We start from the raw sequence: 13,951 nt of genomic DNA, 5'->3' as shown, positions 1-13,951 counted from the left end.
ATACAGAGCTGGAACTTGGGAAATAGTAGTCTGTGTTAGTGATGTGTGTGGTATAAAGAAGATGGAGTGACCAGGATCTGATTTTCTGTGATCCCTCCCTGAGCCTTCACCAAGAGTGCAGCTCACAGAAGTCAGCAGCCCTGGGTGCGCACTGTGGCAGAGCTGGCATCTGCACTGCAAGGGGGGCACTCTGCGTCGCATCCTGCTGCTGCTGTTCAGCTGAGGCTCTTCCAGGAAGGAAACCTCTTTGACCCAAATAGGATGAGTTTATGTGCATTCTGCAAGAATATTTGCAAGGCCAATTTGCACTAAAAGTACCCTGTCCTGCTCACTAATGTACCTGAGTGACATCTAGCTTTGGCATAGAGTTGTGATTAAGATCTCAGTCATCATTTCCTTTCTGTGTAACTCAGTTCCTTTCAGAGATTAAAGTGGAGATAATAGTATTTCTTCTTATCTAAGAAGTACATTGAAATGTGAGGATGGAAAGCACTGTAAAACTCCAAAATAGAAGGAGATTTTTCACTTATACTTAGGAGTATGGATCCTTTTCTCTTTTTCTTTTCCCTAGCAGTAGCTACTTACTGATTTGTGTCTCTCCTTCTTACCTGCCTAGAGCATGACAAGTAGATTGTTGTGGCCTTAAGAGCATCAGGTTTTTAAGACAAATGAAAAAGTTTGAAATATGGCAGAGTTAAACAGAACCTTTGATTCCTTAGCTGTGCTGGTCCTGGCAGAACAATGTAAGAAAGGTCTATAGTAGCATGAAGGAGAACCTAATAAAATGCACAACAATATAGTCATGATACAGGAAAATAAGTATTTCTATCCCCATATATTTAATTTTATCCAATATTATATGATTTAATTATCAAAGCACAGCAATAATGACCTATGCAACACTAATGACTATTGGCAACAAGGCTCAAGAGGACACACAGTCTAATTAACTTTAATAGGATGGATTTAATAATACATTGGATTAACATCTGTTAGAATGAAGCATAAAGATTTATTGTTCTCTGAATAAATATTGACCTCTTGCTCTCAGGTCAATAAATCTTAAGCTTGTGTCCACTTAAATTAGTATCTACTTATTACATTAGCACTCTTCTGTTTCCTATCACCTACTTCACTAGGAGGAGAGGGGAGCTGCATTTCTCTCCTGCTGCATCAAACACTTCTTTCAGGAACAGAAAGTAAACATTGAATTTGCAGATAGAAGAAAAAAGGTCTGGGCCCCACACTGTCCTTTCTTCACATAAAACTGTCCTTTCTTGCTGTTGCTTCATAAGAAATTTCAGAAATGTTTGAGAAAAAATCAATTACTATTAATGCCACAGAAAAGGTGTACAGCTTGCATCATCTGTGTGATTAAACAGTCTTTATACTTGTGTGATGTGAGTGATGTCAAAATATTTTTGGGGATGAGTGGGAGGAAATCCTGCCCCTTCATGTGTAATGAGATACAAAGTTGTTTATTGGACTTTGGATTTCATTTTGTGCTTCAGATATTTAAGTACAGATTCCTTTCGAGCTGTAAGAGTTTCAAGAGGAAAGAGATGGAATATGTTTCTTTTTCATACATACAAGGGAGGGATTTCTTGTTACTCTCTAAAGGGGTCAATATGGTTAGAAATATCTACAAGTCTAAGAAAATTATAACTGAGAAGCGTTCCTCTAAACTAGTTGAAAATCCTTGAGGCTGATATCCATTCAGCATATATTCAGACCTTCCTTTCAAATTTATTAGATAATTTAATGGGTGATATTTATAAGGAAACATGGGTTAGTCTAACTCCATCACAGGTGAATTTAGCAATACAACTCCCTGTGATTTCAATGGCAGAGTTCTGTAGGTGATTGTTGATTAATGGGGAGAACCTTTTCCAGACACACTGACCAATCAGAAAACTTCTGAATTTTTGTAGGATGATTATTTGTGTTTATGGAGTTCTGCAGAACTTTTTCAGTAAAGGAAGAGGAATCTATCAGACTTTAATGGATAAGTTTTGTGTAGCAGATAATAATTGCTTTCAAAGCTCAAAACATTGTTCTTGCTCTCTCTCCTTCTCTGTAAGATTATCTATGCTGGTGCAGAACCCTGACAAAAACATGCAAGTACTTTACCCTGCTTTTATTTTCTTTCTGGTTGTGTGTGATTTATAGGTAGATGTGGCACTAAGGGAAATTGTGTCATTTACCATGGTAAGTAGGGAATACCTGGTCAGACTGGTGAAAGAATAAGGTCCTCAGAGCAATTTGGTGTACAGGACTAGAAAATTTCATCTGTGCCTCTGAATACTTAGCTATATCTATATCTCTAAGGGTTTAGGCCCAAGGTTAGCAGATCTTTTATTTCGTGTATTCCTTTGAGGTAACAAATTCCTTGGAAAATGGTTTCTAAATTTTGTGCCCAGTCTGCTGTTCCCCCTTCAACTGACCTTAAATTATCTAGGGATTGACTACAGTCTAGTTCTACTTACCTCAGACTGTTATTAATCATCATTACCTATACTCTGAGTGTTTAGTTTGCAAATACTCATAGGTGCAAATCATTATTTTTCCTTTCATTTTTCACCCTTTCAGACTGCAATAGAATTGCGCATTTCTGACACCCTAGAGATTCTGCTTTGTTCTTTCAGTTTCCTGGTTGTCCATGCATTAATCACAGAGGTTTGTAACATATGTTGGGTTTCAGTTAGGGATTTAAAAAAAAAAAAAAAAAAGATAAAACAGCTCACTGGGAACGAGGAGAGGAGCGAGGCTGAGCTGGAGTGAACATTGTCTGGGGGCAAGATGTACATGGAAAAAATGTGATGTTGACTTTGATAGGGCTCAGTGGCTTTTATTTCATAGCCATATCAGGCTTCACAAAAAGGAGTCTCAGGTAGAAAAATAATTTTGATAACTGACAATTATTGGTCTTGTATTTCACTGTGTCAAGGGGCATATGGGATCATTTACTGCATTAAATTAGGTGACTACCTAATTGTTGATTTAGACAACTACCTTGCTTTTGTGTTAGCATTTTGGGTCATGGTAGACACCATCCCCTCATGCTCCCCAAGGAATTGTATTCAGTCTCTGAGAAGGTCGGTATGATGACTTTAAGGAGAAAAAAAGAAAGTATGAAAGTTACCTAATTTTGCTGAAATACCCATTTTTCTTTAGATGTGGTTAAAGAATATGCATTGCTGGTCTGTAATTCTAACTGTACTGAAAAGAAAGGTTCTGATATCTTATACCAGAAGCTGACTTGTGCAAACAGTAAATAAGATCTTAACAGTGGGGAATAATTCCAAGTTTCTGATGTGACATTCCTTTTTCTACACTAGAAGCATGTTGAATTTTTGAACATGTGTCACCACATAATGCAGCTGTCTCTTTTTATAAGGTGTCCCTCCTAGCCCCAGACATTCACATTGCATTATGATTTCTTTATTCCCTCAATGGAATGGGAGGGAATCTTGGTCCTGTGTGTGTAAATCAAAAGGATCGGTTTTTTTGTTACTCTTTGCTTTCAAGACAACATGCTAGCCTTTCATCCTGGATGGAGAAGGGGAGCTTTGGCAGGGTTGAAAGACTGGAAATCCTAGTCACTAAAATGGGAACTTAATAAAATGGTGCACAAAGAGCCTCGTGTAAGCTGTGAAAGCTTTTAAAATAATTACTTTTATAAAAATATTAGTGCTCAACTGTTTTGAACAGATGAGAACACTGGAATCACAGTGTTGTGTGCTAGCCTCTGGAGTTGTCTTAATGCCTGCACTTTCTACACGGCTTGTTAATAAGATCTTGGTAAAGCAATACAGAAGTTACCGAAAAATAAAAAGAATTCCATGTGAATTGTCTTGAAAAAACTGCTTGTGCTCAGACCGAAGCAGACATGGGACCGTGCACCTGGAAAACCATGTTGTTCACCAATGTACTTTTTAGCTGTAAGTAAAAACACACACAAACTTGTTCAAGTGCTGATTCTGTTCTGGGGGCTGTTTGTCCTGGCTCCTCCTTTTCAGAGGCCAATACTTGGTCTGAAGGCTATTTTCTCTTGCCTCTTTATATATAAATCTCTTTATAAATTATCAGCCTAAAGAAGTCGTTGAAGACAATCAAAATCTGAAGGCAGCCCACCATCTCCTATTATTCAGGTAGTTTTCAGGGATTTTTGGCATTCATAACAAGTCCTCTGGCAAAAAGCAGTGAATGGGAAGATGATGTGCAATATGTGGTAGTGTGGACATACTGTGCAGCCCTGAGTGGGAGTCGAAGGTGCACAGAGAAGGTTGGTCCTGGGACAAAAATGCAGCAGCCTCTGTTCTTTGGTATGCTAGTTGCTCAAAGAACGTGGAAGTGGTTACTGCTATTTTGACAAATGCACTTATTTCTGCTTTTGTTGCGTGGTGTGGCACAAGGGAACACTGGCGCAATAGTGTAAGGCAATAATTTATTAGTGGTTTAGGGATGTGGGCCCAGAACAAATTCTAGACAAAAGAAAAACATGTTTGGGTTTTACAGAAAGCCTTGGCTACAGGAACAAAGCTGTGATTGGGTGTGCAAATATTTGGTATTTCGATTGTCCTGGTTGCTGTGACAGCTGAAAAATGGTCTGAGTTTGTTTTTAATTATCACCAGGAGGGAAAAGCCTGTTTTAAAGCCAGCAACTGATGTTGCAGCAAAAGGCAAGAAAAGATATTTAACAGTGGGGAATATACTTTCTCGGAGTTAAAATATGATGAAAGCACTATTATTTCCAAATATTTATAGCATTTAGCTAGTTTTGTGATTACAGCCAACCAAGAAAAATGTTTTGTTCATTTGTATTGCATCCAGTGATGGATATTAAAATGTCAGCTACTGTTCTTACATGATACTGACTGGTATAATTGATATCAAGCTTATCTTCTGCAGCCATGCTGGGAAATGCAGCAGGCATGTTGTGGCAGGTCTTTGTGAGACCTGCTTAACACAGAAATTATAAAATACATATATCATACCTTGTGAATGCTCTGCCCACTTGTATCAGGGTGTAATGGGTTGGCCAATTGCAATAGATAGAATTACAGAATCATGGGATCATTTAGGTTGGAAAAGGCCTTTTAGGTCGTTGAGTTCAACCATTAACCCAGCACTGCCAAGTCCATCACCAAACCATCGACATGACTTTTAAATACCCACCCAGGAACGGTGATTCAGTCACTATCACTATTCAATCACTATGGGCAGACTACTCCAGCGCCTGACAATCCTTTCAGTGAAGAAATTTTCCAGTATATCCCATCTAAACCTCCTCTGGTAAAACTTGAGGCCATTTCCTCTTGTGCTATTGCTTGTTACTTGAGAGAAGAGACCAACCCTCACCAATGCATGACCACATAAAGACTTTGCTGGAATGAAGAATGGTTATATAGGAAAAAAGAAGCATGTTACCCAAAAGAGATGTAGTAAGTTGTCCAAACAGCCTCTAGCAGGGCTTGGGACAGTCCTATTTGTGGAATCTGTATCCAGTACTTCAAACCCTTGTTCTATCATTTAGGCAAGATAAGAAACTGCATTGTGAAAAAACCCTGAAACTGATAGATTATTACGTAAAAATTTAAGATTGTGTCAAAGTACTTCATAAATTGCGGTTTTATTGACTTTTTATTTTTTTGGTGGCATTTGCTGTACAATAGTTGTTTTGTTCTGAATATGCATGAATTCAAACTGGTCATTTCTAGCAGGAAGAATAACTTGTCAGATTTTGAATAGCCAGTAGTTGCCTTTTAAGTAAAAATCATGAACTTCCAAATGAAAATTTACCCCTTCTGGGGGAGACAAAATAGATTTTTGTGGTCAGATGAGAGGGACTGTTCTGTATAAACTTGTCTTCCATTGCAAAGAACAATTTAGACAAGAACACAAAATGTGTTTCCCATATCTGTGAAATCGTGAGAATGTGATCTTTCCATTTTGTCAAAAGGGCAGCTTTTTGTCTTTTAGCTACGAATCTTCAGCCAGTTCCTCATGTGGTATTCGGTACCTTGGAAAATTTAATCAAGACTGTATTTGAGGAAGAGAAATAGTTTGAGCTGCTAATATGCTCCTGTTCTTCCAAAGCTGTCTAGCCTGCTTTTATGGATCCCTAGAAAGGTTATTGATTTACTGTGAATGTGGCTTTCTGTAGAAAAAGCTGAAAGCTGTTTGCAAACTGCCACCTGAAGCAGAGGCTTAAGCAGGAAATTTAGATAATTGCATTCTGCTTCCATTGAAGTTTGTGGCACTTTGGAAATTAATATCAGGGGAAGCAGAATGGGGTCCCGTGACTGGGAGTTACTGCTGCCAGCAACTGGAGTGCAGAGATGCTCAACAACCTGGGAACTGTTCAAAAGATTTGGAAAAATGTTTCTGATAGCAGTTGCCAATATTAACACTATTTTTTGTAGGCCTTCTGTCTTTGTAGTCCTTGCTGGGTCAGCACATTTAGACTCATCCACGCTACTCAAAGCTATTCACATGGGGAGTCCAGACAGGTTTGGCCAACAGAATGGGCAGTCCCATGAGTTTTCTCATACTTTCTTCTCTTTTCTGAGAGACAACAATTCTACAGATGTTTTATTTAAGCAGTGTCAGCACTTTTGATCTCACATACTTATAGTTGTACAAATAATGAATTTCTTTTTTGCTTGGCCATTGAATTGAGAAACTGGAAGAAATTCTTGGGTTTAGTTGATCAGAAAGTTGTTTTCAGGCAAACTAAAATGAAGCAATTTGCATAGTTTAAATTTTCTCAGACCTTTTCTATGGGCTTTAAATAAAATGGGTCAATTTTCAATGGAATTTAAGTTTTAATTGAAAACAGTATTTTGAAACAAATACTCAAAATATGTTTGTTTCCAAAGTTTAGAAAAAGTTTAGTCTTTCCTGGTTTCTTTGTTTTTCTGGCTGATTATATCTTAGGCTATTTTTCAAATTCACATTTTTTTCTTCCCCTGAAGCAATATATTTTCATAAAATCATTGCTTAGCAGAATACTTTTACCCAGCATTGTTAGCAATTTTGCAGCTCACTCCTTTTGTCTTAGTGTTTAAATTAAAAAAATCAAAACCAAAAAACAACATAATGTTGCTTTTAAAGCTTATAGCCTCTAGCCTACAGTTTGGAAAAAACTGTTGTGATATGTAGCATCAGGCATGACTGGAGAAATACAGCTGGAGTCTGTGAGAAGGAGGGCAGTACCCGGTGGCATCCAGGTAACAGATGTGTCAGGGGCAAGAAATATAATTTGTGATGGGACAGTTTGAAAATACTCAATTAGGTCTAAAATGAGGTCACTTACAGATTAAAGGAAGGTACTAGAGAAAGAAATTTATAATCAAGGTTGACATGGTCTTCCATTATCAGCAAGCCAGTCTGCAGTTGTCCAGCCTGAGCTTTCTTGCACTTTCAGCATATCTGTTAATTGCAATTGCCAGGGACAACATGAGTTTAGAAAAGTAGGGGGTTAATTAAAACAGTAGGTGCTGATTTCTTTGCTGCAGAAAAAAAAAAAAAAAGAAAGAAAACCAAGATAGCATATTTTGGGGAATTCTGCTTCTCTCTAGGACAATTTATTTAGCTATCCATACCCAGCAGCACCAGTGCAGTTGGCGCTGGGGGCTCAGTGCATTTGCCTTGTATGAACAAAGGAGCCAGACTACTCTGTTCTGTTCTTTCACATGAGAAAGTATCTGCTATTTTGGACCAAGTGTACAACTTGAACTACAAACTGGTGGTAGTGGGGTATGTATTTTAGAAGTCAATGAGATTATGTGCTTTGAACAAATTATGCACTTTGTTATCTTGTTGTGATTTTTCTTTTTTGTTTTGTTATTAGAATAAAATTTACAAACGAGTTCTTACAAATGTCCATAATGTTCCCCAAAAGGCAGCTAATGGTGATTGAATTCCAAACCATAATACTGTGCCATTACTAATGGACTAAGAATATTAACTATTTAACAGAGCTGCTCTGCGTGTTTCCCTTTGCACAACAAACCCCTGTGCTAGAAGGCTGTTCTTGGCTTAAGAACAAAGTTTGCATAGCTTCACCAAGGTAAGAACGGTTTTGGAGGCTTTGCTATTTGGAAGAAGAAATTTTCTCAAATAGGACTTTTGTCAAGTCATCTGAATAGATTTTTATGGTCCAAATTTGGGAACTAACTCTTGGAGACACTGGGTATGGGATTCTCCTGCTGAGAATGTGTTTAATCCTTTTGTTGAGTCAGACTGTAATGGTGGTTGCTGAAGTTTGCTATGCTGTTATAACCTGAGCCTGATAGAGATTCTTAAAGTGTTGGAGAAATTTGAATTAAATGTCATTGATGAATCAATTAGTAGGACACAGTGGTTTAAAGGTAAAAAAATGTTGCACTGTGGTATGACTGTGCAGAATCACTTTTCTCAAGGATACTTGAGATATGGAGAAGGACATCTGTTGCTCTTCTGGTCCCTGTGGTGCACTAGATACTTCAGCTGTAGTGTCCAAGCTGATCCCAGCTACTTATCATACTACTCTGTGTCTACAGATGCTGGGAAGAAGCATTGGCATCTTCCATATAAATATGTATGAGGATCATCTGGGGTCTGGACTCTTGATAGAAACAGCCTAAAGTTTAGGGCTAAAACTTTTTATTGTTGGTAGTGTGCCTGAGTGCTGGCTGAGAGTGGGAAAAGAGATTACTCTGTCACTCAGGTAGAGAAGGAGCTAAACTACTCTGCAATCTTTGTTCTGTTTTAAAAAACTCTGCTATCAGGAGTAAGGGAGGTATGAGCTGTTGCAGCTGCTGTGTAGCTCTGCACAGACAGACTGTGATGCGCCCATCAATCCTTAGGAAAAGCTTCCTGGGCTCTGGCTGCACAGTGCAGTGTGGGAAACTCTGGTGTAGAATGGCCTTGCACACATGGCACCTCCTCCCCACATTCTGAGGTGGAAGAAGAACCTGTCTGGTAGCTTTTATTCTGCTGTAGGAGTGTTTAAAACAATAATCCCCAGGGAAGATTGGCAGGGGAGACTAGCAGTGGGAAGGAAGAGGTGAAGGGAGCAAAGTAGAGAAGAGATCTTCAGGTTTAGGATATATTACACTTAAAATTCTTAGACTGCTCCGCAGATGGACCACATAAAGAATTAGATTTGCAATTTGAACAAAGTTCTGTAGGAAGATAATTGGACTGGTGAAGCAATCTCACTCTCACTAAATTGCTTTTCAAGAACCCTATCCTGAATGGGGCTGTGCAGCTCTTTCTGATATTGGAGCATCTTCATTTCTCATTGACTTCAGTGAGAATTAAACTCATTGAACTCCTGAGTAGGTAATTAGTTTCTTACAGGTCTTTTTTTCTGCTGCAAAGTGGTAGCTGCCTTTCCCTTCTGTTAGCAGTCATACCCTGTGCCACTCAAGCCCAAGCCTCAGCATGCAGGTATCATTTAATGGTTCTTTTGGGAGACATGTGCTTAAACATTTGAACACAGATTCTGTTCCTTATTGTTTTCTGTGGATAGGATCCTTGACAGTTTTGTTACACTGACTGCACCACTTTAGCAAAAAGAACATGCAAAATATGTGATGTAAAGTCTTTCCAAAACCAATCCCATCAAAAGCTTATAAATCAAATTTTTATTTTGTTTTATTTATGTAGGAAGAGTTTGTTTTGCTTTCAAAAAGGGATGAACACATTTCAAATTAAGAGGACAGATTCATTAGCATGGAGGATGAATGAGATAATAAGTGAGATCATGAAAGTGAGGTTTTTCTACCTTTCCTTTCCACGAGAGAAGACCTACAGAAATGCAGTATATTTACAGTCCTCAAATTACTAAAGCTGTAAATGTTTTTGCTTTCATGGCCTCTGTTTGCACTACTGCACATTTTGGGATGATGGATTATGGAGCACCAGGTGTTGGGATGAAAAGAATCAATAGTGTGATACAAAAGATGAAATAACTGTGATGGAACATCAATAAAGGCTAAAAGCTGCCACAGGGATTTGAATCTTAAAGAAGAGCCTGAGAAAGTGTATTAAGAAGAATTCACTTCTCCCTTTGCACTTGTAGTATCTTTATTCCATGAGCAGAAGTCACCTGGGGGCTCTGCCAAGGACAGAGCTGGAGGAGTTTTTTCTTTTCTGGGTGTACATGGTGCCCAGCACACCACCTCTAGGGCACAATGTCATAGTGTCAAGGTAATGTCAGGACATAGCTGGTGTAGGTGCAGTTTGGAATATGTTTGGTCTGAAGTGGAGAGGATTTTATTTTATTTTTTAAGAAATACATTAAATTAAATTTGTTATTAATTTGCACACTACTCCCACAAGCAAACTAGATGAATACATTTAGAAGTAACTAGTTGCAGTTCACATCTGTGCTGTTGGGACGTTGTTCTGAGGAAATGGCAGCTGCTCCTCTGCTGCTGTGACCCATTCTCAGGGGACTTGGCCACTAAAGAAACACAGCAAAGCTAGGCTGTTAGTGTTGAGATCTTTATCTGTTTCTATCTAAGCAGAAAAGACTACTGAAATATGTAATGTAAAAATGAAGCTATGAGGTAAGTTCAGCATCATCATTTTTCTTTTGCAAATCAGGCACAAAGTTTTAGAGCTGAAATAAATTACTGCAGAAAGCAAGGTTAGGTCACACACCTATTTTCTTAGTTCAAAGTCAAACCATCACAAAGAGAAGGAGAGGAACTCACTCTTCTGAAATACCTTGGTGTTATTACTAATATATTAAAATGCAAGATCTTAGTTCTGCCTTCCAAGGAATAGTTCAGAAATGCATTTAAGCCTATGAACTATTTCAAGCATGACAATACAGAACTACTCACACGCTTTAAGCTATGCACAAGATTGATTGGCCCAAGTTAACAGCCCTGCTGGGACGAGATCAAATGCTCTGCTATAAGGACCTGACTCTGCCAGTCTCACTCATGGATTTTTTTCAGCAGTAAGATTTCATCCCATGCAACACAAGACTGGTGTAGCCAAAAGTTACTCACATTGTAAATCTACGAGATGAAATCTTACACGCCAGGATCAGGTCTTGTCTTTAGTATTGCATCACACTGAGTTTTTTGGCAGCTTGAGTTTCACAGGGGTTTAATGCAGAATGTCCTCTAGTGACAGCTGCTTTGCAGATGTGGTGGAGTAGGGTCATCAAGGACAAGAAGTCATGCTTAACCTGGTTAGCACAAGGAGACAAACCCTGCCTTTAACCAGCTGCAGCTGCTGTTCTTCCTGAGTTCAAACTTTTGATCTAAAGCAGGAAGACTAGAGACCTTAACCCAGCCTTTCCCATGTCACTGATCAATGCCTCAAGCACCTGGGTTTAGATCTTGCTCCAATTCTTTCAGGAACTTGCTGTATTTCTGAATGTGACATCAAACCTTTTTTTTGTCTCTACTTTCAGGTTGCTCCTATAATTAAGGAGAGGATGATGAAGAAGGGCAGCATGATGCTTGGGTACCAGCCTCACCGGGGCAAAGTCAACTTCTTCCGCCAGGTGGTTATCAGCCCGCAGGTTAGCCGAGAGGACATGGACTTCCTGCTGGATGAAATTGAGCTTCTCGCTAAGGACTTGTAGCTGTAGCTCCACAGCATCAGGTGCTGCTCACATGTGATATTTATGGAGAGAGTAACAGCAGCATTCTGGTGCTGTTTTGTGAAAGGTAGTAAAAAGCTTGAGATATAGTTTGGAAACTGTCATTTTACAGATTGGTGTTGAGAACTCTGCAGGTAGAACACCCCTTCACAGGAAAGCATTTGCTGACAGGGGCTGGGGGGCAGGCTGGTGCTTCCAGCACCCATTCTGGGAAGTGTTTCCTCTGAGAATGTCTGTGCCCCAGGAAAGGCAGCTATTTACTGGGTGCCTGTGCACAGTGTAGCTCAAACTGGTCACTTATGCATGCAGGCAAAATTCCTCTGAAGTTGCTATTATGAGTGGATTTGTCAGTGAGCCTTAATACGCTAGTTAATTCTCTTATCTACTCTGTCAATATTTTAGTTTGGTAATTAACATGATAAGACTGGAAATTGTGAAGTTATGTGAAGTGAGTTCCTCAAGGCCACCTAACTAGGTGCATTGCCCAGGTTTTCCACTGTGAGCACAGGCAGACAGTGCAATGAGGCTCAGTGCAGACGTCACACCATGAGGAACCTCCTGCACAAAGCCCTGAGTAACCAATATTGACCCTGGGCTTGAACTAGATGACCTTTTAAGGTCCCTTGCAAAACACAGAATTTTGTGATTCTATGAAACGCAGTCATTTGGTCCAGTCAGTGTTTGCCAGTGTTGCCCACCCAAAATATCACCACTTTAGGAGAGCTGAAAATATTGGAATAACATTTAGAACTTCTTACTTCTTTGTCAACAGGAGTTGCCTATAATTTCTGAATTGCTGTTCACCTTCATCTATTTTTAAAGTGTAAAGATTTATTTAGAAGCTTTTAGATGCACTTTAAAATTTTAACAGAGAAAAAATATATATTTACTTGGAAGATACATATTTTTATGCATGATTACTTTATATTAATAATATAGCAAAATTGCTTATTTGTCATTTTTTGTTTGTATTTTCCTACAGATTTGAGATGACTTGATCTTATGTTATCAGTGTATAATTTGTAATTTTACTCTACTATTACAGTAGTGGTGATCAGAGAAGGTCTTCCTGTGATTTTAGGATATGAACAGTTTGAACATTTTTGGTCAATCCTAAATTACAAAATTAAGTTCTGTGCTTTGTCTTTGTGGTGAGAATTAGACTATGCTTTTCATCTGTTTTTTATTCCATAAAAATAATCCATTTTATAAAGATAGAAATGTATTTCTTGTGACGAAGTTGTTGCAGCAAACCAATGGAAATAGCCATGTCTTTCACCTTGTAATCAACATCTGCTCAATGTTAATGTTTTGATGTTTGCTCCTTATTCTGTATTTGAGATAGCACTGACCACTATGAACCTTCTTGCTATAATGTTTTCTGTGCTCCTGAAAGCTGTCTATAAACACAAACTTCCCTGTTTTCATTTCCTACATTGTACTAGGATCCAACATTGCATGAAATTCTTACTTCCAGTCTCCAGGATGATGGTGTGCAAAGCTGCACAAGGCCATGATAACCAGGGGGGTCAGACAGAGGAGTGGTTAAAAGCAAGGGTCACCTGCAGCCCTTGACAGGTGCCCTTAACAGTGTCCTGTAATGGATATATTTGTGCTATCACAGTGATCCACCAGACTTTAAGCAAAACCCATGTTGATAATAAAATGAATATCACAACGTGGCCCCTGGGTTTTGCTCTTCAATAACACAAATCACTCCATCATTTGTTGACGGAGTGTTCTTCTGGCTATACCAGTTATCCTGATCTTGGAAAGCCTAAATTCAGGGCCCATAAGGCTTTTTTTGCCTCCCAGTCACTCAGGGTGGAGTGCAGAGTGCACAAGGAATGCTGCATGAAGGGGACAACTTTGCTCTTTCATTTTGAGTTAGACAGGACCATTACCCCTACTCCTTCTCTTTTTTGACCTTGAAGGGAAAGACAGAATACAGTGTCAGGATGTTTTGTTTATGGTCCAGATTCTTGGTAAGTACCTGATTTTTTGATTCATGGAGAAGTTATAACACCTTTCATCAGCTAAGAATTTGGTCCGTGGTGTTTTGCGTCACCACCACGATCAAAAAAGTGTTACTGTCTTGTTTCTCTTCGTGTTCTCCAGCCACTGTGACACTTATGGCACATGTCAGGCAGAAGTAACGCAGTTCCTTTCTGTAGCAGTAGTGGCTATAGTATTTTTAAATGAGAGTAAATTGGAACTTTTTTTGTAGTTGCAGAAAATAAGTCTCTGATCATCATGTGCACTGATTTCTTTGAAGCTATATGTTAACCTTCCAGTGTGATGTGAGTACCTTATCCAATCTCCATATATTTTCCATTT

The 13,951-nt window shown here is 38.9% G+C and overlaps 1 protein-coding gene across 1 annotated transcript in view; it reads left to right on the top strand.

Moving 5' to 3' along the window:
- The window catches only part of GADL1 (glutamate decarboxylase like 1), a 68,999-nt gene extending 56,535 nt beyond the window's left edge, over positions 1 to 12,464 (top strand). The window contains exon 14 of the mRNA XM_005423390.2: positions 11,423 to 12,464. Within this exon, the coding sequence (XP_005423447.1) occupies positions 11,423 to 11,596 (174 nt within the window). The 3' untranslated portion in view covers positions 11,597 to 12,464. The remainder of the gene's footprint in view (positions 1 to 11,422) is intronic.
- Positions 12,465 to 13,951: the final 1,487 nt, after the last annotated feature.

Source organism: Geospiza fortis, unplaced genomic scaffold (genome assembly GCF_000277835.1).
Source record: "Geospiza fortis unplaced genomic scaffold, GeoFor_1.0 scaffold231, whole genome shotgun sequence".
NCBI lineage: Eukaryota > Metazoa > Chordata > Aves > Passeriformes > Thraupidae > Geospiza > Geospiza fortis.
This window is presented reverse-complemented; position numbering and strand designations above follow the sequence as displayed.